At 54.2% G+C, this 19,798-nt stretch overlaps 5 protein-coding genes across 5 annotated transcripts; 1 reads left to right on the top strand and 4 right to left on the bottom strand.

The window, feature by feature from the left end:
* Positions 1–1,654: 1,654 nt before the first annotated feature.
* Positions 1,655–3,558, bottom strand: B0T26DRAFT_688382 (uncharacterized protein). Its single transcript, XM_060440984.1, has one exon. The coding sequence runs from the start codon at positions 3,093–3,095 to the stop codon at positions 1,749–1,751; it is 1,347 nt and encodes a 448-aa protein (XP_060303295.1). The 5' UTR covers positions 3,096–3,558; the 3' UTR covers positions 1,655–1,748.
* Positions 3,559–5,040: 1,482 nt separating this feature from the next.
* On the top strand, positions 5,041–5,652 carry B0T26DRAFT_632974 (ankyrin repeat-containing protein; the record flags this gene model as incomplete). Its single annotated transcript, XM_060436494.1, has 1 exon — positions 5,041–5,652. The coding sequence occupies one exon, from the start codon at positions 5,041–5,043 to the stop codon at positions 5,650–5,652; it is 612 nt and encodes a 203-aa protein (XP_060303294.1).
* A 2,594-nt stretch (positions 5,653–8,246) lies between these two features.
* B0T26DRAFT_867495 (uncharacterized protein) lies at positions 8,247–11,010 on the bottom strand. The gene is made up of 2 exons (XM_060447837.1): positions 10,174–11,010; positions 8,247–10,109 (listed from the first exon to the last, which is right to left on the bottom strand). Exons 1-2 carry the CDS (start codon positions 10,515–10,517, stop codon positions 8,672–8,674), a joined length of 1,782 nt encoding a protein of 593 aa, XP_060303293.1. The 5' UTR covers positions 10,518–11,010; the 3' UTR covers positions 8,247–8,671.
* A 1,049-nt stretch (positions 11,011–12,059) lies between these two features.
* B0T26DRAFT_632608 (glycoside hydrolase family 3 protein) lies at positions 12,060–15,107 on the bottom strand (the record flags this gene model as incomplete). Its single annotated transcript, XM_060436457.1, has 7 exons — positions 12,060–12,108; positions 12,192–12,682; positions 12,751–14,053; positions 14,121–14,340; positions 14,394–14,652; positions 14,717–14,842; positions 14,904–15,107. The coding sequence occupies 7 exons, from the start codon at positions 15,105–15,107 to the stop codon at positions 12,060–12,062; spliced, it is 2,652 nt and encodes an 883-aa protein (XP_060303292.1).
* A 2,381-nt stretch (positions 15,108–17,488) lies between these two features.
* B0T26DRAFT_670715 (uncharacterized protein) lies at positions 17,489–18,386 on the bottom strand (the record flags this gene model as incomplete). Its single annotated transcript, XM_060439212.1, has 5 exons — positions 17,489–17,587; positions 17,697–17,751; positions 17,913–17,965; positions 18,193–18,198; positions 18,243–18,386. The coding sequence occupies 5 exons, from the start codon at positions 18,384–18,386 to the stop codon at positions 17,489–17,491; spliced, it is 357 nt and encodes a 118-aa protein (XP_060303291.1).
* Positions 18,387–19,798: the final 1,412 nt, after the last annotated feature.

Here is a 19,798-nt window from a genome sequence, read left to right as displayed (position 1 = left end):
GAAGAGGCGCGGGGGAACGAAGCCGGCAATCGGTTTCCCCGTCTCACAGAATGCACCCGCCACAGACAAGACAAGGCGTTTGATACCGAACGAGGGAGAAGAATGTGAGGAAATCACGAGACAATGCTGAGATGCCCGAAATCGAAATCGACCACAAAATGCACCCACAAAAACGAGCAAACAAACGATTATTATATAGGCCAGGGGCTGGAGAGCTGTAGTGGTTCGTCAAGCCAAACCCGGGCAAATGGCACACACTTCAAGGAGGCAGGTAGCGCGGGAGGGGAGGGGGGGTGGATTAAGTAGGTTGAGGTGAGGCGGGTACGGCCTTTTCGATATTCACGAATTACCCCGGGCAACTCACCTAAAAGAAGCCCCGGCTGAGTGCTACTTTTTTTTTTTTGCAGGGAGGGGGGGAGCGAAGCGAAAGCGCGTTCCTCTCTCCTGCACGCACTTCTATGCGTGGAAAAGACGCGGTTTTTGGCGTCACGCTCTCATTAGCTCGGGCAGGTCCACCTCCACCTGCAGCCTAGAGCAAGGGTTGCTGAGCCTTTGGCCTTGTCTTAGTGGACGGACAGCGCCCAAGCCGCCCCCAATTTGCAGCAGGAGCAAGGCATGGAGCTCCCTGTGCCTGCCAGTCTTGCTGCGGTGAAGCGGGACTTTGTTGAACCTGACCATATGAGATCCGGAAACGGAAAGGGGGAGCAGGGCAAACGCCCAGCATGGAAATTGAACATTGGACACTCTATGGTGCCAAAATCGCATCTGGACTTACGCACCAAGGTAATCCAAAATTACCTTCAACTTTTTCTTGCCCGTGGGGCATTCATTACCTAGGTAAACCAAGTTGTAGAATAGGTGAGCAGAACAAGAGGCGGAGTTCCGCACCCTCACCGCACAGAAGATGCTGCAGAGCAAGGCGCAGGCTGCAGCTGATCTCCCCCTGTGGAGCGCCTCGTTTCAGCCCCAACGCGACAGTCGGGGAAGCACAGGGACTGATTGATTGATGGCAGTCGCGGTCTAGCGTCACGCAACCACTTTAACGCGCCCGCGCCCGGGCCCATACCCGCGCCGGGGGTAAGGATCCATCTATCCCGCGCGTCGACGCCGCCCCTTCCCCCCCGGGAATCCAATCACCAGATAGTCTAAGCCGAATGCAAATCGCAGCCCAACAAACATCCTAGTTGCAGCAAGGAACGAGTAAAAGGAGGTTGGCAGATAGAAAAAGCAGCCAATTGTAAACGACGGCAAACAGTCTTATCCCAGAATCATAAAGTAGGTATGCATTGCGTTATGTAGCCTAGAAAGCACTTTGTACATACGAATATATGCAATCAAAACCCCCCTAAAAACAATAGATAATAGATCATGATAAATATTAATATTTGTCGCCTTTTTTTTGTCCTTAACAAGAATGCAAGCAAACAAGCATCGCTTGTTCGATCTATACTTAGTCATGAACTTTCCACCGCCCCATACTATACATTGTGTGAGAGTGCCCCAACCTGCCCTTGTCCGTATATATATATAATATAGCTACCCGACCTACCTACCTTGCGTGTGTGAAATGTAGATAATAAATAGTACAGGTCTGATTAGATATTTTGTCGCGTTTTAGCCCAGCCATGATGCAAAGGACTGTATATATGCGTGAGAGAGTGAGTGAGTGAGAGAGAGAGAGAGAGAGAGAGAGAGAGAGAGATGAAGAGAAATAGAAACAAGTCCAGCCATCGACCAGACTCCAGAGCTCATCCCTTCCAGGTGAGCCAGCCAAAGAACAAGACGGCCATCCACACAACCCTGAAGACGCTCGTCCACAGCTCGGTTGCGACGACGTTGACCGTCGACCTGGGCCTCGCGATGGCCGCCTTCCACTTGCCGCCGTCGTAGATGTCCTCGTTCTCGCTGCGAATCTCGATCCGGGGCGGCCCTCTTGACTGGCCGCTCCAGCCCCATTTGCTGCCGCTGGCGCCCTTGCTGTGCGAGTGGTGGCTCTTTTTGCTCGACTTGGGGCTCGCCACGTTGCGATTCTGCGTCATCGTGTTGCCCGGCCTCGAGCCGCCCGTCGTCACGGAGCCGCTCCGGTCGCGCGTGCCGGAGCCGTAGAGAAAGTGCGAGGCCGAGAAGCCCGCTGACGGCAGGGCGTACTCGTCGTAGTCCTCCACCTTGGCCTTGAAGACGGGCAAGATGCTCGAGTTTCTGGTTGGTTCTGGGTCTAGAGCGAAGCGGGAAAGCTTGAGCACCGGCACCAAAAAGGCGCGTATCGTAAGGAGAGCAATGCACACGAAGGCGAAAGTGGTATACCGCACGTACGTTGACGGCTGGCGGGGAAGCAAACAGAGGTGGGTTTGCAGGGTCGGCTTGCCCGCTCCCGTCAAGGGCTTGCCGTCGGCATCGATGGGGTTGTACAGGCTCAACATGAGGAAGCCGGGCGTCGACACACCCATGGCCATGCTGATGCTCTTGACAGTGATTTCGGGCACGCCGCCCTGGTTCGCACCGTGGACAACGTAGCAGTGATCGTGGTCGTCGCCGGAGAAGGCATGTACAACGTTCCCGACCTTGCCAACGAGGCTAACCGAGTCTTTCTCGCCCAGCACATTTTGATATTGATAGCCCCTTGAAATCGAGATGGCGTTGCGGCTATCGGGCACAACCGGCTCTGTCTGCCCCTTGGGAGGCTTCGTGGGGGGCCAGTGCTCTCGCAGCGGCCCGCAAGGGGTCCCCTCGGGGCGCCAGAGCGGGACATGAGTGAGGAGTATGGTGGGCAGGTCGGGCGCGCCTTCGCCGAGGGTGGGCTGGTCACCGAAGTCGGCCTTTTCCAGTTCCTCGATTTTATGGTGAAACTGCACCTCGGGGACCTCTCCGCGAAGGAAGCGCAGCTCCTTCTCCACGGCCTTTTGCTTGGTCCGTTTTACGTCGTTGAGGAAATGCTCCGTCGGCCTGTATATGGGCTTCAGGTCGTGGCGGCCCGTATCTTTCGAGGCGGCGGCGCTCATCGAGACCGTGTCGACCGACACAAATGTGTGGTTCCCCACCACGTCGACGCGGTTGCCCTCGCCAAAGTACGTCTCGAATCGGTTCCTCACGCCCATCTTGATCTCGGACCCGAAGCCCAGGTCGTGGTTCCCCGGCAAGCTAGCAACAAGCTTCCGCCGCTTCTGCGCCGCGTCGGGTGCTGCTCCGGCCGCTATCCACGGGTCGAAAAAGATGTCGCCGAACCGCCGGTATTCCCTCAGCCAGAAGTTTTCGCCGTACTTCCTGTTCCACTTCTTGAGGTACTTTTTCTCGTGGTCCGGATGGGGTCCCCATTCGGGGTCCCTAAAGTCGCCGTGCAACGTCTTCCACTCGCGGCCCCCGTCAAACAAGTCGCCGAGGAAGAACACGCTGTCAGGCACGAGCTGCCATTGCAGCTGGTTGTAGGACCGCCGCAGATAGTTGTCGGTGATGCGGTAGATCAATGGGTTGACCGGCCACGGGCGCCCGGGATACGAGTGAGGGTCGATGAGCTGCGGGTCGGCGACGAGTACGACGCGATGTGGTTCTGCGCCGGCAGGCTGCAAGGGGGGGAGGGAGGAGTCTGTTAGTCTCGTGCGCTTGTGGTAGTGTGTGTGTGTGCGCGTGTATATGTCTTACCCAGCTCTCCCAGTTGCCCCAGTGGCACTTCTCGACCGCCGAATGAAACACCCACCTCTCGCCCCAGAGAAGCAGAACAACCCAAGCGAGGACGAGCAGGTGCGGGAGGCTGAAGAGGCGGCGGAAGGCCAGGTTCTGGCGCAGGCGACGGCCCGCGGACACCATGGCAGCAAAGGTCATGCGACGGCCGCGATCGTTCCAGAAGCGCCAGAGCGAGCGAGCGCCTTGGACTAGCAGGGCGCGCAGGTCATCGAGCAGCGACGTCGAGTCTGAGTCGCCGCGGTAGGGCTGTCGACGGTAGCTGCTGCGGGACGATGGGGTGAAGCGGTTGCTATTTCCATTGCTATAATAAGGCGAAGCCATGGCGACAGCGTCTTGATGCAGCCATGCCCCTTTTAAGCGCTACAGGGCAACCAACGACACAACGCTCGAGCGAGCTGAATCGGGCGTTTTGCGTTTGAATGATATGTGGCTCGCTCAGATGGAGCCGAAACTAGTAGGAGCAAGGCGCCGAAACCTGCCTCTCCTGAGCAAAGCTAAAGTGGAGAAAGACGCACGGACATATTGGCAGAATTAACCGCTATAAAAACGGTGAGGGACATATCAACGCAGAGCACTGCTGTGGGGATGAACAAAGGGCAAGCTCCTATTACACTGGTAATCAGTCAAAGTGAATACTCAAAATATAAAATAAGCAACCTGACCAGTCAGGAAGGGGCCAGCTGAACGGCTCTTTCTCTCTTTATTGCCTCCAGCGGCCTCCTGGGGCGCCTGCGGCAGGCCAGGGCTGTATGGTGACGGGACTCACCACCGCCTTGTTATCTCTTCCCTCCCCGCCCCTGTCCCAGTGCTCCCATCCCAGAACCCCAAAAATGACGGCTCCCTATAAACCAATGATAGGACTCCGTAGGCACGGCTCTTAAGCATGTTCAGGCTGGTAGGCGATAGATTTGACTTGTAGGCCGAACGTGCGGATTTAGCTAAGGAAAGGAAAAGGAAACTACCTTAGCGGGGGTACGTAGTCTACTACAAGCCCTATAGCAAGACTTGCCTACTGTAAGGCATGCCTAGTTTGTAAGCCTTTGAATCAACGTAAGCCTTGTTGGCCGTGACTCACGTTACTCTATGGCCTCGTGGATCGAGATGATTGGATATGGGTTCTCTGAGCTCGCTTCTTCGCGCTGAGCTAGAATTACCAACTTCAACTTCTCAAACCGGCGTTTGGCAGTCGTCCACGAGAACCGATCACTGTTCAATCTCCACCTGCCGCCATCTGACACAGGGCGCGCGGAGTAGCCTCCACTTGGGAGAGTCCTGCCAAAGTTCGCCGAAGCACAGCATCCGCGACGCAGGGATTGTTTTGTCGAGGCAGTAGCTAGAAACCGGGAGAGCGGTAAGGAGGTGATGGCACTGCTTCTCGATCAGCGCGGCGCCGAAGTCAAGATCACTGAAGAGGTGGTCAAGGCAGCAGCTAGGAACGAATCTACGGGCTATGAGGTGATGGAACTGCTCCATCGGACTACTGGTATAAAAGTCACTGCTGGGGTGATCGAGGCGGTCGCCACCAGTGGTCAGGAACAGGTCCTTCGTTTCCTCGACCAGCACTCTAGCATTGGAAGTGATAAAGAGAGCTGGTTCAAGATCACACGCCTCTACAATGCCGCCAAAACGGGAGACTCTGCAGATGTTCGTCAGCTTGTGGGCAATGGTACACCTCCAGACAAGCAGAATATCCACGGCATAACGCCTTTGTGGATCGCATCTTCACGCGGGCACGAAGTAGTGGTCCAAGTTCTCCTGGCGACTCATGCCATTGCCGTTAATGTACGGAGCGTATCTGGTCGGACCCCATTGTTCTGGGCCGCGGCAGATGGCCACTCCGAAGTCGTGAAGATGCTTTTGGATCATGGTGCTGAACAGACTTACACAGACAAGGACGGCATATCACCGCTCTCCCTCGCTCGTCTGCACCGTCGGGTAGACGTGATAGACATTCTTACTAGGTACAATGCATAGGAGCAGAGAAGGCATGGTTACGGCTATGGTATGGAATAGGGAGGGCTAAGAGGATATAATAAAGCTTCTATTCTATGAGGGTTCCGCAAGTATCCGCGGTCCGAGAGCGAGAGTGTAGGTCGCTTCAAGTGCATATTTTCGCGAAGGGCAGCTGGGCGGGGATGATCTGCAGGATCAGGCTTAGACGCAACAGGAAAAGAGCTGCCTGGTTTCTGCTTAGTTTTGCACTTGAATGATATGTGGCTCGCTCAGATGGAGCCGAAACTAATAGGAGCAAGGCGCAACTTGTGTTGCGACCGCGAGCCCCTGAGGCACCTAGGTACCTACTTGCGCGCAGGTTGACTGATTGGCCCGGGCAACTGGCTTGCAATTGACTGGCTGGGGTTGTGGCTGGGTAGGAGGGTGGTGAGGAATATGGGGCACTAGACTAGATGCCGAACATGCGGCGGTCGGGTAGGTGAAGATGGACAAAGGCGTCGGATAGCGAGGACCTTGTCTTGCGGACTACGCACGTTATTGTTGTCTATGTACAGAGAGACAGATGTCTGTCAGGGCGAGGTAACAAGGAGGTGTGTCGGTGGCGTGGTGGTGATAGCAGACGAGGAACTATGTTGGGTAGCACGTTCCTCGTGGAGCTCGCCGATTTTCTCTCTACAAATAGACTAGAAATAATAATTAGGCTCCAGGCCCTCGACGAGAGTTCATGGGGTACATTGGAACTCCGTTCTTACTCAAGGAACTATTATATTATACGGGTCGGATTTAAGGAGACATATCTCGACTAAGTACACTAGCTAGAGGTTCGGAATCGAGAGTAGCGAGCCGCGTATTTACTCCCAGTACGAGATATACGGCCAGATACGTACAGGATATAAAGTGTGACGGCCCGCCTTACGAAGGTAGGGAAGTCAAAGGTTGAAGGCAGTAACGAATGTGGATTCAAAGCTAAGGAAGAGAAAGGAATCTATCGCAGGGTCCGCGTAGGGCGCGGAGAAATAGGTGGTGGTGCTGAGCAAGTGAGGCAGGTGCACAGACCACACTCTAACCACAATGCAGCCAATAGAATCAATCCTATCACATGAGCCCGTGGCGACCGTGACATAAAGTTTATAACAAGGGTAGTCCGCATCCGAGGCCTAGGACTTTCCAAGAACTAAAGGACATACTAACGGGAGCTAGCATTCTCGCTATTACTTATGTATTTATAATCGGGATCAGTGCAGCGCCGTATACACTATATTTATTTCTCAGTCGCCATTTTCTCCTAAACACAAACATGAAGGCATAGATCCTTAAGCTCTGATAAGAAGGCTACGTGGATACCAGAACGGGATATAAAGACAGATATACCAAATATCGCTACTCCGTAGTCTTCTTAAGCTAGCTAGTGGAGGGGTGGATAGGGAGTGGTTGGTAAGTCTGGGCCTTTTTCTCGGCCTTGACCTTGTAGCCGTTATCTTCTAACGAGCTGCCAGTAGACGCTAGATTTTCCTAGGAGGGCTCGACGCGGGGTGCTGACGGGCTATGGCGAAGAGGGTTTATGGTTCATATCGAGAAACAGAAGCGGGGAGAGTGGGTTGAAAAAAGCGGGGAGAGTGGGTTGAAAAACACGGGGAGGAGGTGGGAGACGCTATCGTCTTATCCTTCCTTGGGCTGATTCTAGCATGGTCTATACGGTAAGACGCCTCCGCACCGCGGAGCACCATCCTTATCTCGCACGCATTTTGCTCTAGGGGTTGGGCCTGACCTGTAGTGGAAGTCTAGATTAAAGGGGCCATTTGTCTGGGACTAGAACCGTGAGTATTAATGGGGCTTTGAATTAATATACGAGCAACGAGGGGACAATGGAGTGATTGATACTTTAACAGCGAGGCTGACCCCCCTTGCCCCTAAACGTAACGTTGTAAGCTCTTCCACGGGCCTATATAATTCCCTCGCCCACCTGAGTGTTGGATTAAACAAGGTCTGGATTCAACTTCTTGAAAGTTAAACATCCATCCATACCACGACTGGGCGGCGGAGTGTCCTTACGTTGGTTTCGCCCCTATGGCGGGAGAGGAGGAGGAGGGATATGTGGTGGGAGGTAAGCGCACGGTTAATGCGAGGGTCTTGGCGAAGCTTATAAATGAGCTGATATCGGTCATGTCGCGCGTGGATTCTGAGATGTCGCTTGCTGAGCTGGAGGCGCTGTCGTATCTTGTGAGTTAGCCTCCTTTCTTCGACTTATCACCGAATGATACGGGAACTCTGGTAACAGCCCCAAAAACAAGGCCGCTGTCGTTAGCGAAGGTCTACGCATGGGTCACGGCGTGTCGACTCGCACCCCCCGCATTGCACCAGATGAGGACTTGCAGTTCCCGCGACTTAGTCATTCTAAGTTTTGATACCAGTCCAGTTTCGTCGGTCTAGAGCGAAACAGGCGCCCGTCATGCAGTCCCATTCCGTATTCGCTTATCTAACCGACGACATAGCCGATATAACTGCTTCAAGACATGGCATATCGAAGGTGTAAGACCTAATCTGATTCTCGTTTGGGCAAATCTCGTCCGCATTCCAACGCAATAATTACATCAAATCGCACTGATGAATAGACCATAACGTTAATGATAAACGGAAATACAAGAAAATTCGTTTAATGATCCCACTGCACGTTTATTGGATGGCCGAGTCTGACCATCAAATTACGATCATTTTGGCACATTTTGCGTGTATTTTTGGCCTAGAATTGACATTGTTGTGATTGTTTGAAGAAAGAGGGTGCGTGTAAGTGGGTGGCGCAATACTTTTGGCGCCCCATTGTATGTACATGTACATACTACTGATAACTCGTCCGAGTTTCACGGCAATTTTGTTCTCCAGACGAGATAAGAAGACGGCCGACCGCCTCAACAAGAAGCGCTAAAGATGGACGACTTCAGTAAACCGTCGGAGAGTTCCCCAATTCCATACACGTAAAGAAAGTCAACAGACAAGATCAAGCTGTCTAGAGTGATGGCGCCACCAACGACTACATACAAGCTTACCAAGCAGGGTTTACGCGGCGGCGCGCGCCAGCGCGGCCGGCTGCCTGGCCTACAACGGCGTCTTCGGCTGCACTGATCGCGGCTTCTGCGGCCTGGCCGACGAGCTGGGCTACGACAAGTGGGGCCCCGTCGACGGCTGCTTCCTCATCGGGCGGCAGAGCGGCCGTCCACATTTCCCGGACGTCTCGCGCCGACTCGTGCTGGCCGCTATCCAGTAGCCACTGCTCCAGAACGACGCAACTGTCGACAAAGCTATCGATGTCTGTGACATCATTGTTGCGAAGCGTCTCAACCGCACCCCTCATGTATTGCTCGGCCACCTCGTCTGCACCTTGGCTGTGGTGTATCCAAGCTAGACTGTACTGACCGTAGAACCGATGCCAGAAGGCCTGGTCCCCCCCCTGTTCCGCCCGTTTCAAGAGCAGCTCGAATCGCCTCCGAGGTTTGTCCATCGAAGTCTCTAGCACAAAGGCTTCCTCGTATTCGAGTTCGGCGACGTCGTCTAGGAAGTCGAGAGTCTTCCAGTCGCACTCCCCGAAGCGCGCTTCGTACTGCCGCACGCCGCGTTCGGCGTTTTGGATCAACGATGTGTACGCCAAATTGCCGCTGGATCCCAGATACGTGGCTGTCGAGGTCCAGCTCCGCACTGCAAAGTAGCTGTCCTTGCCGAATATCAGGGATGTTTCGTGGATATGGCAAAGCAAGGCCGATATCGCCGTCGGAACCAGACAGTCGATCTCGCACTCATGCAATTGTGCGAGAAAATGGCCGAGGGGCTGCGTCGCAGAACGGCCGTACTCCCTGGAGAGGCAGGCTGCCTGTTTGACGAGGGATTTTGTAGCCTTGAGCCATCCCGAGCCCAGAATCACTGTCAAGCGCAGCAGGTCCTGAACTAATTCCAATGCACCATCCCGGACACTGCTCTCCAGCTCTATTCCGAGCTTGCGGAGAACCCGTCCGGCTGACTGGAAGTCCTTGGAATTCAGCATGCGTCTGCAAGTCATAGCCGTGGGGGCGAGCGTAGGGGGTACGCCTGCCAGGCGTAGTTCTTCCATTCTCTTGGTGGTCATGTTGTCGGAACCAAATTGGGCAAGGGCGGAGTCGCGGGTGGCCCTGAGAAGCAGCTCAGAATGCCGATAGAAGTCCGGGGAGAACGAGGCGGCCGGGGAAGGCGTGCGGCAGCTGATATAGCAGGCCAGAGCCTCGGAGCCAGAGGCCGCGGCGTCCTTCGCGAAGGTGGCCGGATTCAGCTTCTTGCGCTGCAGATATGCTTCGATTCGTTTGTTGACTACCGGCCGTCCGTTGTTGAGGAACTGAGTCGTCTTACCTTCTTCTTGACGTTGCTTCTTGAGCGCCATCATGGACCGCACGTCGCGCTCCCTGTTGTTCTTGACGAAACTCCACTGCTTGAACCGCTTCTTGTACATGCTGGCACTGAGGGCGGAAGAACATTAGTACACATGGTAAAGGCATTAAAGGGTTCGGAAGTGGCGCTTACGTGGCGTGAAAGCCGAATTCCTCGCCCATGGCGACAATGACTTTGCGTAGGGGCTCGTCCTGGTCCAGGTAGAGACGTTTGATCCTGAACCTGTGCCGGTTCCATTCCTCCAAGCTCGGTGGAGGCTTTGGGGATGGAGCAGTCGGAGCCGGCTCGGACGCCGGAAGAGGCGGTGCATGGGTCTGGGGTTGGGCGAACGGGGCGGCATCGCCGACGAGCATCGCGTCGTCACCGTGCAAAGGCCAGAGGAGAGACACAGTAAGAGCGCCGTGATCAGCGCCACCCCATATCGGGGGAGGCTCAAACCAATGTCCAGCCCAGTCGGTACCGGTGAACTGGTCCATCTGGAGGGGAGAGGACGGGATGCAGCCAAGGATGTAGCCGTACGGCTGGGCAAGTGGATTATACGAGGATGGTAGAATGGGGTTATCTCGCGTCTCCAGCCATGAGCGTGGGAGTCTCGGCCAAATAAATAGGCCTGAAACTGTTCGAGTCCAGAGCCTCACGCAACCTCAATTGAAGCTGCCTGACTCGCTGCAGGTGGCTGCACACCACGAAGGTGCCGTGCAGATGTGACTTCCAGCCAGATATCCGATTGCATGCTGACATCCGTCAGAAGTGCCTTGTCGTCGACGGAGGATCGGCCGCGGGCAGATTCGAGGCTTCACCTGTGGCACGAAGCACAGCGATGCTGGGCGGAGGGCAGGCCTTTAACCGCCTCACTCTCCTGGATTGATCCCGATTGGCGTCTTAAACGTTCCTACCATCCTGACGGCTACCGTGGGGGTGGACACCGAGCCTCGCACTTTACACTGGACGGTTCCCAGCCTGGCCGCCAAATTGCGGGGTTTCGAAAATGGGGCTGCCCGCAGTCTTGCAGTCTTGCAGTACCCTAACGCAACGACACGAGGGTGCTTCTCAATAAGACCCCATCAGCGTCGACGGCAGTGACGCTAGCACTTCGTCAGGCGCTGTGAACAGCCAGTCATTGGACGATAGACTCGACGGCTCGCTCTACGAGTCATCAACGGCTAACGGGCTCGATGTAGTTATACGTCATAAATGAATGATAGATGGAGCAACTAAATGGGAGGAATAGAAGTGAATTGGCTCTTTGAGTTCCTCAATTTAGTTCGCCTTGCCCTCCAGTCTTCTGATCTCTGGCGGAATTCCTATTTATTAAATCTCTGAAGGAGGGTGTGGTTTTGAGGTGGTCTCCCGCCTCATCGCTTCGAGTACGCGAGCTACCTCCCCAAGACCGGTAATTCCAGACCATGTCATGACACCGCCGATACTGTACTGGCCATGGCGCCTGCGTGCGCCCGGCTCCGTGAGCCCCAAACCACCGGTAAACACTTCCCCTCCCCCGCGCGCAATAACCACTGTGACGAGCCTCCCTGGTCAGGATGGCAGGGTTGCGGCCGAGAATGGAGATTTTGGGTGTGCTTGTGTGCGGAACGAGTGTTACAAAAAGCCGTGGCCGATGCTCATGAGTTTCTAGATGATACCAAATAAAGCTACCTAGGTCCTGCTATATACATATGTCAATAATATCAAGGGGGCGAAACAACGGGGCAGAATGTATTCCCAGCGGCTACTTATTTCCCGTAGAGTCGTGTTGCTGAATATAGGACGGACAGCAGCTTCACGCAGAACAACACTTGGGAAGTACCTTGAGAAGGACATGCAAGGGGCACAAAGCAGGGCGCGGAAGAGAATCCGCTGCAGAAATTTCTTTTTCTTGGTTCTCTCTCGGCTCGAAAAGTGCATGTTGCTGGATCCTATAACATGACATGAAGCCTCCTTTCTCTCTCACATACCTTCATCAATAAATCCAAGAAATGCAAGGACATGGCGGATAGTGCGAGCCTTTCAGACTCTGCGTGTTAAAAGACCCAAGTAAAAGACTCCTTGACGTCAAACGAAACAGAGTATCTAAGAAAGCAATTATCAATTGTCAGCGCAGCTCCAAGCAGATATAAAACGCTGAGAAGGCGGGGGAGGGGGTTTGCACGTACTTGATGTCTGCAGCCGATGCGCCAACCAACACCTTGAAGGTGCCCTCTTCGGCAATCCATCTCTGGATCGACGTGTCGTAGTACCCGACGGCGTACTTGTCGAGCTGTATCCGTAGATGCTTAGTCTCGCCGGGCTCGAGAGCAGCCTTCTCAAACGCCACCAGCTCCTTTTCTGGCCGCGGAAGCCTGCATCTCTCGTCCCGCACGTATACCTGCACAGTCTCCAATCCAGCCACGTCCCCGACGTTGCTGATGGCGACAACGAGCTCGATGCTTTCACCCTGTGCCAGCACCTTGGAGCTCAGTGACGGCCGTCCGTACTCAAAGGCCGTGTACGACAGGCCGTGGCCGAAGGGGAAGAGAGGCTCGACCTTCACGCGGTCGTAATGCCGGTATCCGATGTAAAGCCCCTCTCCGTAAACCACCTCCAGGTTCTCGCCCGGCCAGTTGTGATATGCCGGGGTGTCTTCGAGCCGCTTAGGGAATGTGCACTGCAGCAACAAGTCAGCACACACATGCGGTGTGATACGAACAGTCACATCGCAAGAGATAAACATACCGGCAATTTGCCGCTAGGATTCCTTAGACCGAAGAGAACGTCGGCGAGAGCGTTGCCGGCTTCCTGCCCCTGATACCAAGCCTGAATGATTGCCGGGGCCTTGTCAGACCAGGGCATAGTCACTGGCGAGCCAGACTGGTTGACGACAACAGTCCTCGGGTTAGCCTTGATGACGGCCTCCACCAGGCGGTCCTGACTGCCGTCCGACGGGAGGTCCATGGTTTGGCGGTCATATCCCTCCGATTCCCACTCGGCATCCAGGCCAACAATCACGACGGCCACATCTGCCGCCTTCGCGGCGTCCACGGCTTCTTGGAGGTAGTCGATCTGGTCCTCTTCCTTGAAGCCGATTCTACAGCCGCCGTACTTGTGGGTGATACCGATTTCTTTCTGCTTGAAGAACGGCCGCAGCTCATTTGTCATCTCAATGCGCAGCTCGACAGGTTTGCCGGCTTCCATTTCAACGTTGACCAGATAGTCGGCTGAGCCGTCGAACATTGCCTCGCCTTCCTCTGTCCAGTCCCAGAGATCTAGGGTCGGCTTGCCATCGACCAGGAGTCTGCCTGGACCCACAGACATGAAAGAAATGGTATGTGTCCCGGTGCTTGTCGGGGTCAAGTTCGCCGTCACGACTGCCGACCATTCGGGGCCAACCTGGGCCACAGGCGCCGAGTCCCAGAGGAAGAGATCCGTGTTGATACGCCGCTGCATCACGATTGGTTCGCCCTCGAACCTGTCGCCCTTGAACCACTCAATCGTGACACCTTGCTTCCCAGTCTTGTCGGCGCACAGAGGTGATGCGAGAGGAAGCCACTTGTGGGTGTGGCATCCTATGGCATATGTGACCGGCTGCCGGGCAACCTTCTGGATGCTGTCAAAGGGTAGCGTATTGTAGTACGGGTTCAGGCTTGCACTGCCACCTCCACCAGCGATTGCCCTCTTAGCATTGGGGCCAATGATGGCTACCTTTGTGGTCCTCGGATCGATGGGCAGGAGTGCCCCTTCGTTTTTGAGAAGTGTCAGCCCCTGTACACCAGCCTCCCGGATGAGACTTCTCGTCTCTTCGCGGTTGTCTTCTTTCTCTTCGGCCTCGACCGACATGTCGTTCCCTTTGGTACGCTCTACAAGAGTGAGGACATTTTCAACTGCGCGGTCGATATGGTCCTGGGTGATCTTCCCGTCCTCTAGGGCCTCGAGGAGTTTCTCAAACCGCCATTTCGTGGAGAAGGGAAACTCGATATCGCAGCCGACCTTGAGCGACTCAGCCGTCGAGTTCAAGCCAGTCCAGTCTGTGATGACAGTACTGGAAAAGAATATGTCAGTCCAATCCCTCACCCATTGCGTTGTTCCCCAACCAGCTCGCTACTCACCCATCATACCCCCACTCCCCACGGAGGACGTCCTTCAGGATAAATTTATTCATGTCTGAGTGAACACCATTCACGAGGTTGTACGATGTCATGATTGCCCAAGGCTTTGCTTCGCGGACAGCAATCTCAAATGGGCGCAGGTACAGCTCACGAAGCGCCCGTTCCGATATCACCGAGTTGACGGTTAATCTGTTTGTCTCTTGCTCGTTGCCAACGAAATCTGTCCGGCCAAGTCAACCTCAATAAGAGCTCGGAAGATAATGGGTGACTGACGCTTGACGGTGGCAGCGATCCCTCCTTCCTGCAGGCCCTGGATGTACTGTGCTGCCAGCTTGCCGGTGAGGAGAGGGTCTTCGGAGAACGACTCAAAGTTCCTTCCTCCTAGCGGGTGTCTATGGAGACAAACGGTGGGTGCGAGGAGGATGTTGGCCGATCTAGCCTTGACCTCTTCGGCAAGATGCTGGCCGACCTGGTGAAGAAGATCCTTGTTCCATGTTGCTGCGAGCGAGATGCCGCAAGGAAATAGGGCGGCCTTCAGACGGCGGTTAACAAAAGTCGACAGCCCCCTAGACGTAAAGCACAATTTCGAGACTAACCTTTGTACCGCCAACGAATATACCGCCTCGGGCGCCATTGGGCCCGTCACTTGTCTTCACAGCCGGAATATTCTTGGAAGGGATTGTTTTCGTCCTCCAGAAGTCTGCTGCTGTCAGGAGAGATATCTACCCCATGTTAGCACTCCCACCCTGGTTTAATCTAAAGCGGCATGGGGTAAACACGCACCTTTTCTTCCTGGGTCAATGTGGCTACTTTTTGTCTTGCTAACAGCCTCTTGCTCTTAGGAGGGCCACTTTGATGAAAGGGGCTATCTGGAGGTGAGAACTCGGTATCTGGCGTTGTATTGGTGTCGATGCTGCCGGCCAGCGAGGCATTTTGGACAGCATCACGCTCAATATCGAGGCCTGACACGGGGGCGATTAAGGCCATCTCGATGTCCCTTTTCACGTCCTGTGGAATATGTGTCCGGGGTGCGATTCGTGTGGTAGGTACGGCATACACTTTCGTGTCTGACTCTCGGCGAGCAACGTGGGAAGATATACAGATCTATTATCTCAGTACGCACATTAAACCAGGCTGACAGCTGTTGCTTTTCAATGATGAAAGCTATGATGAGATAGAGAGACTAGAGATCTCAAATGGAACGGGAAAGGGTGCCTCTGGGTAGATAACATACGCCCGTTTGCCGAGAATCAACCGCTAGATCTGGACATGATCCGGTCGATGGTCCGAGGGCACTGGACAAAGAATAATACCAAGACCAGAGATGATGCGAGGGACTAGTACAAACAAAGGAGGTCATTTAGGAATAGACAAGCACTCGATCGGCTTTTTGGGGGGGATGACATATAAAAGATACCATGTTCCAAAGTCCCTCAATGTTGAAGGGCGGCTCTACGGGGGACTTATAGCTATGCTAAACAAGGATGTCGGCAAGGCGCCGCATCCGTGGGGAGTGGGATTAGGAACGACCTCGAGACTGTAGCCTCCTGCTCGATGCAGGCCAGCCGTGTGTCACTTGACAGTTTCCGTCCGCGGTTTCCTTGATTATTCCCCTCGGGCGCAAATAGCCATATCGGTAGGAACGGACCGTGTGAGCGGTAGCATCGTTTGGCCCAGCTAGTGTAGGGCGAGATATCCACATGCGTATTGCATAAGAGGACAAGCAATGATAATTAGGCCGAGTGGGGGTGGAAACGTAAACCGTGACTCTCGTGCAAGGCCTAGCTCCAGTAGTGTATTTTCAACATCCTTGATACCAACTACGATGCGAAACAGCTTGCTGGGTCGAGTTGTCTCGATTCCAATGGCCTGGCCAAGGTATTCGACAAGTCCTCTCAGCTCTGGCATGTACTGCACCCGAGGGCACGAAGCTACGGCCTCTGGCTGCTGTGCAACAGGCTTTCGAGGCAAAGTGGTGATCGTCGAGCTGCAACGTGACACCATCTCCTCCCAAAGTTGTTTCTAGGCTCTGTAGATCACCTAGGGTATTGTAGCGTGGCAACAAAAAGCGGCTCCCCAACGGCGTGTCCGTTGAATATCCCCGACAATCCCCGTCGACTCGAGGAAGAAGTGGATTCAGCCACCTGGGCCAGCACAGCAACGCAATCCCTGTTAATGCGGCGGGGCGGCTCTCGGGTCCGTCGAACGGAGCCTTGGACCTCCATCACCAACCCAGCCAGCCGTCGAGAGACGTGCGATTTTCGGGTGGTTGAAGCATCTTGGGACTGGAAGTTCGAATCGCAGCTGAGCGTACTTGGCGGAGATGGATATCCGGGATTTCTTGTTACTCGCTGGGTAATTATTGTGCATTCGCTCCGAAGCCAAGAGGGCTTGTCATTGTTTTCTGGTGCCTTTTTCATCATCTTCTTGTCGGCCGCTCTGCACCGATTATTCCACAGAACGGCAGAATCACCAGTGCAGATGATCGGCACGGCATGATAGTAAACGCGGCAGCGACAGGCAACAAGCGGCAGGCGACAGGCGACAGGCGACAGGTGGCAGAGAGCCCTGGGATTCGCAGCTGAGAAATCAACGACCGTGGGAATAATACAGGCACGGCGATGAAGTCGGAATGCACAACCGAGGTTTCGCAAACACAGATCTTGGGGAAGAGCCATCGGAAGCCGTGAGATGGGGCGGGACTCCGGCCCGGTTCCCTGGAGATGACGGGCTAACCACTGCGGATTGAACGTGATTTGCACGACATGGAACCCCGCGCGCCATTGCTATCTATGGAACCGATACGGATATGGGATGGAGCCTACGGAGCAGATAGTCTAGCTTTGTATAGAGTAGACGGAGGAGGCAGGGGGTCGCTGACGCCGCTGACAACCGGCGAAATCGGCAGCTCGACGTTTACAGTTTCTGGGAAGCCGAGCAGTAGATGGGGTTTCGATGGAGCATCGTTGGGCAGACTGCGTTACCAGCTGGTCGGCGAACAGTCTGTATCCCAAGAACCGGATTTCCAGATAGTGGTTGATGCAACCCAACCAGTCAAAGCAGAAACGCTCCGCAGCGGGACTCGCGGCTCGCCATTGCTCGTGAGAGAGAAGAGGCGGCAGGGCATACGAATGAATGACTTGACCGGCGAATGAAGCAAAGCGAGTTCCACAGAGACGATCCGATGCCAGCAAGCTTTCTGCTCGGCAGTACTCGGCGAGAAAGGGCAGGGAGCTGACGGAACGAAACCATAGTCGGACTTGGCATGTTGATGCGGCTGCGTTGTGTGCATCGCATGTTTGGTCTCTCGGAAGAAAATGCCCCAGGCAGCGGGCCGCCCTGAAGAGCGAATCGGAGAAATTTCTTGTTCAAGCCCTAGGAACGCGCCTTCCGTGCATGTTCGAAGGCTTCCCGTTGAGAGTTACAGCCCGTGTGCTTTCCAGGGCAAGGAAGGTGGCAGCAGGAGTCTAAGGACTCGAAGTGTTCCATGCATGGACTCTAGTACTACTAGGTACATACATACCGCACGCAACGCACCTACCCGTAGTGTCACTACTCGCCATGACAGCGACTTACCCGCATGGAGGTGCCGTCGACGCTCTTTCCGTCTTCTTTCACACTACCCACCTTACTATGTAGGTACCTTAGCTATCACTTCATTTCTCTCTTAATACGAACGATTTGGCCCTAGCAGCACGGCAATGAGACTATGTGAAAATTATTGCCGATTGCGTCTCTACTCTGGCCGTCTACATCTTCCACGCCGACTAGGTGCCTACCCGACCATCCTACCTTGCCGTTGCCGTTGCCGTCGCGGCTATATCGACTGCCTCGATACCCGGGCGCTATGAACAACGTCTACCGTCTCGCATACCTAAGGTAATCTAAAGTGCCTAAGGCAGAGGTAGGCGTGCCCCCCTTGGGCTATTGGGTACCCTTCTTTCCATATCCTGGTAGCTACGGGCATGCACCGCCAATCGCCAACTTTAGTGCTACGACATCGGTGCCCGGTCAAGTCGACTAGATGTCTTGCATGCACATGGCTTTACATTGCATCCAAGTGCTCACTCACCATGTCCTACATCCTAAAGGTGACGGCATCTGTCAACAATGTTACGCTACCGCAAGCCTCGCCCCGCCGTCGGATGCCATGTTAGTCGCGTGAGCGTGGGGGACGCCTAATGGAGAAGCTTCTCCCGTGGTCAGGCCCATAGAGCAGCAGCCAAGAGAGACAGGGCCAGCAGAACTTGCAGGACAGCCTTCCATCTTTACATCAAAGTCACCTCTAAACCACCTGCCGCACTCTGTCGGGATCCTATTCCGTTCCAATCAGGAATATAAAGCAGTTCGACCCAGAATTGGATATAGACGGGGTCTACGAAATGCTTGTTTGAACTCTCTTATAAGCACATGTCAATTTCACCTGCCATCCCAAGGCCAAGACTTGCAGGCAATAAACTGCGTCGTCTCATACCGGGGCAAACGCGGGATGTTTATCCGTTGGCAGTCTCCCCTGGGCCTGCTCGCTTCCAATACAGGAGACTGCTCGAGGGTGAAGTTCACATTTTTAAACTAAGATCTGCTAGCTTCGTTGTTGGCGAGAGACAGATATCTACGTTCAAGAGCTTAGTTACTGGCTGATCAGTGTCTGAGTATCTCGGACGCTAGCCATGTTCCCTCATTTTGTGTCTCGTCGCTAACTAGTCAAACATGTGGAGGTTTCAACTGTGGTCGAGGCGGGAAACCGTGCTAGTAAGGTGCTGCAGCTCGCCCCCCAAAAATTATCTCCCTTCCCACCATTTCGGCAACATTCCACAATCTGGGCTATATGGGACCACCCAACCTGATTTAGTTCAGCCTGGTTCTTGCGGTCGTCTTAGATGTATCAAAAACACTGAAAGCAGACTCGCCAGACTTTTAGCAGTAGTATTTAGGCTCTCTCAGTCTCGCCACCAGGATTCTAAAGGCACGCCTTCTGCCGCATGAATATCTCGTGCCAGTAGCTGCCGTGTTAGAACGTCCCGGGTAAGGGCTTCTAGCCTAGCTTTAGAGACAGTGTTCCGTTGGTGTGAGCTGTCACTTTATTCTTTCCGATGACCCGGGGATCTGGCCCGATCTGATACCAGGGCAGCAGCGCATATGCAATTCTTGGGTATGACTTCACGATTTGTCAGTTTTAAGACAGACTTAGTTGAGAGACAATAATACTGGACAGACTTACGGCCATAAACAAACAACACACGTCTTGCCATATCACAGTTAACTGTCCTGTAATTTTTTTGTCTTGTCTGACGAGGTCGGAGGAAGGTATGGGACGGCGGCTGGTCAGGAGTGGAAGGTCGGTCGTTGCCATCGAACCATCACATTAATAAATTATATGCAGTATCATGTCAAGACTAACTACATACCTACATGCGTCTCCGCAAGTATCAAGATGGACGAGGCCATTCGTTGACGGCAGCCAGAGCGTCTTGGGGATACGGCAATAAATGAAGTCTATATCGGATGGCGGGTGAAGGGAATGTAGTATAGTTTGACATGGGAGTCGACATGGAATAAGATGGGTATTCAGCCTCTCGGAGCGGCTAACTGCGTGTACTAGTTAAAAGAAACAAAGATGGCTATAGAACGAAGAGTTCCCGCCCCATTTACGTTCCGTTTTTCAACCCCTGCCCCAG

This window comes from Lasiosphaeria miniovina, assembly GCF_030549165.1.
Source record: "Lasiosphaeria miniovina strain SMH2392-1A chromosome Unknown B0T26scaffold_1, whole genome shotgun sequence".
NCBI classification, from domain to species: domain Eukaryota; kingdom Fungi; phylum Ascomycota; class Sordariomycetes; order Sordariales; family Lasiosphaeriaceae; genus Lasiosphaeria; species Lasiosphaeria miniovina.
The sequence above is the reverse complement of the archived record's forward strand: the minus strand, read 5'-3'. Positions and strand labels throughout refer to the sequence as shown.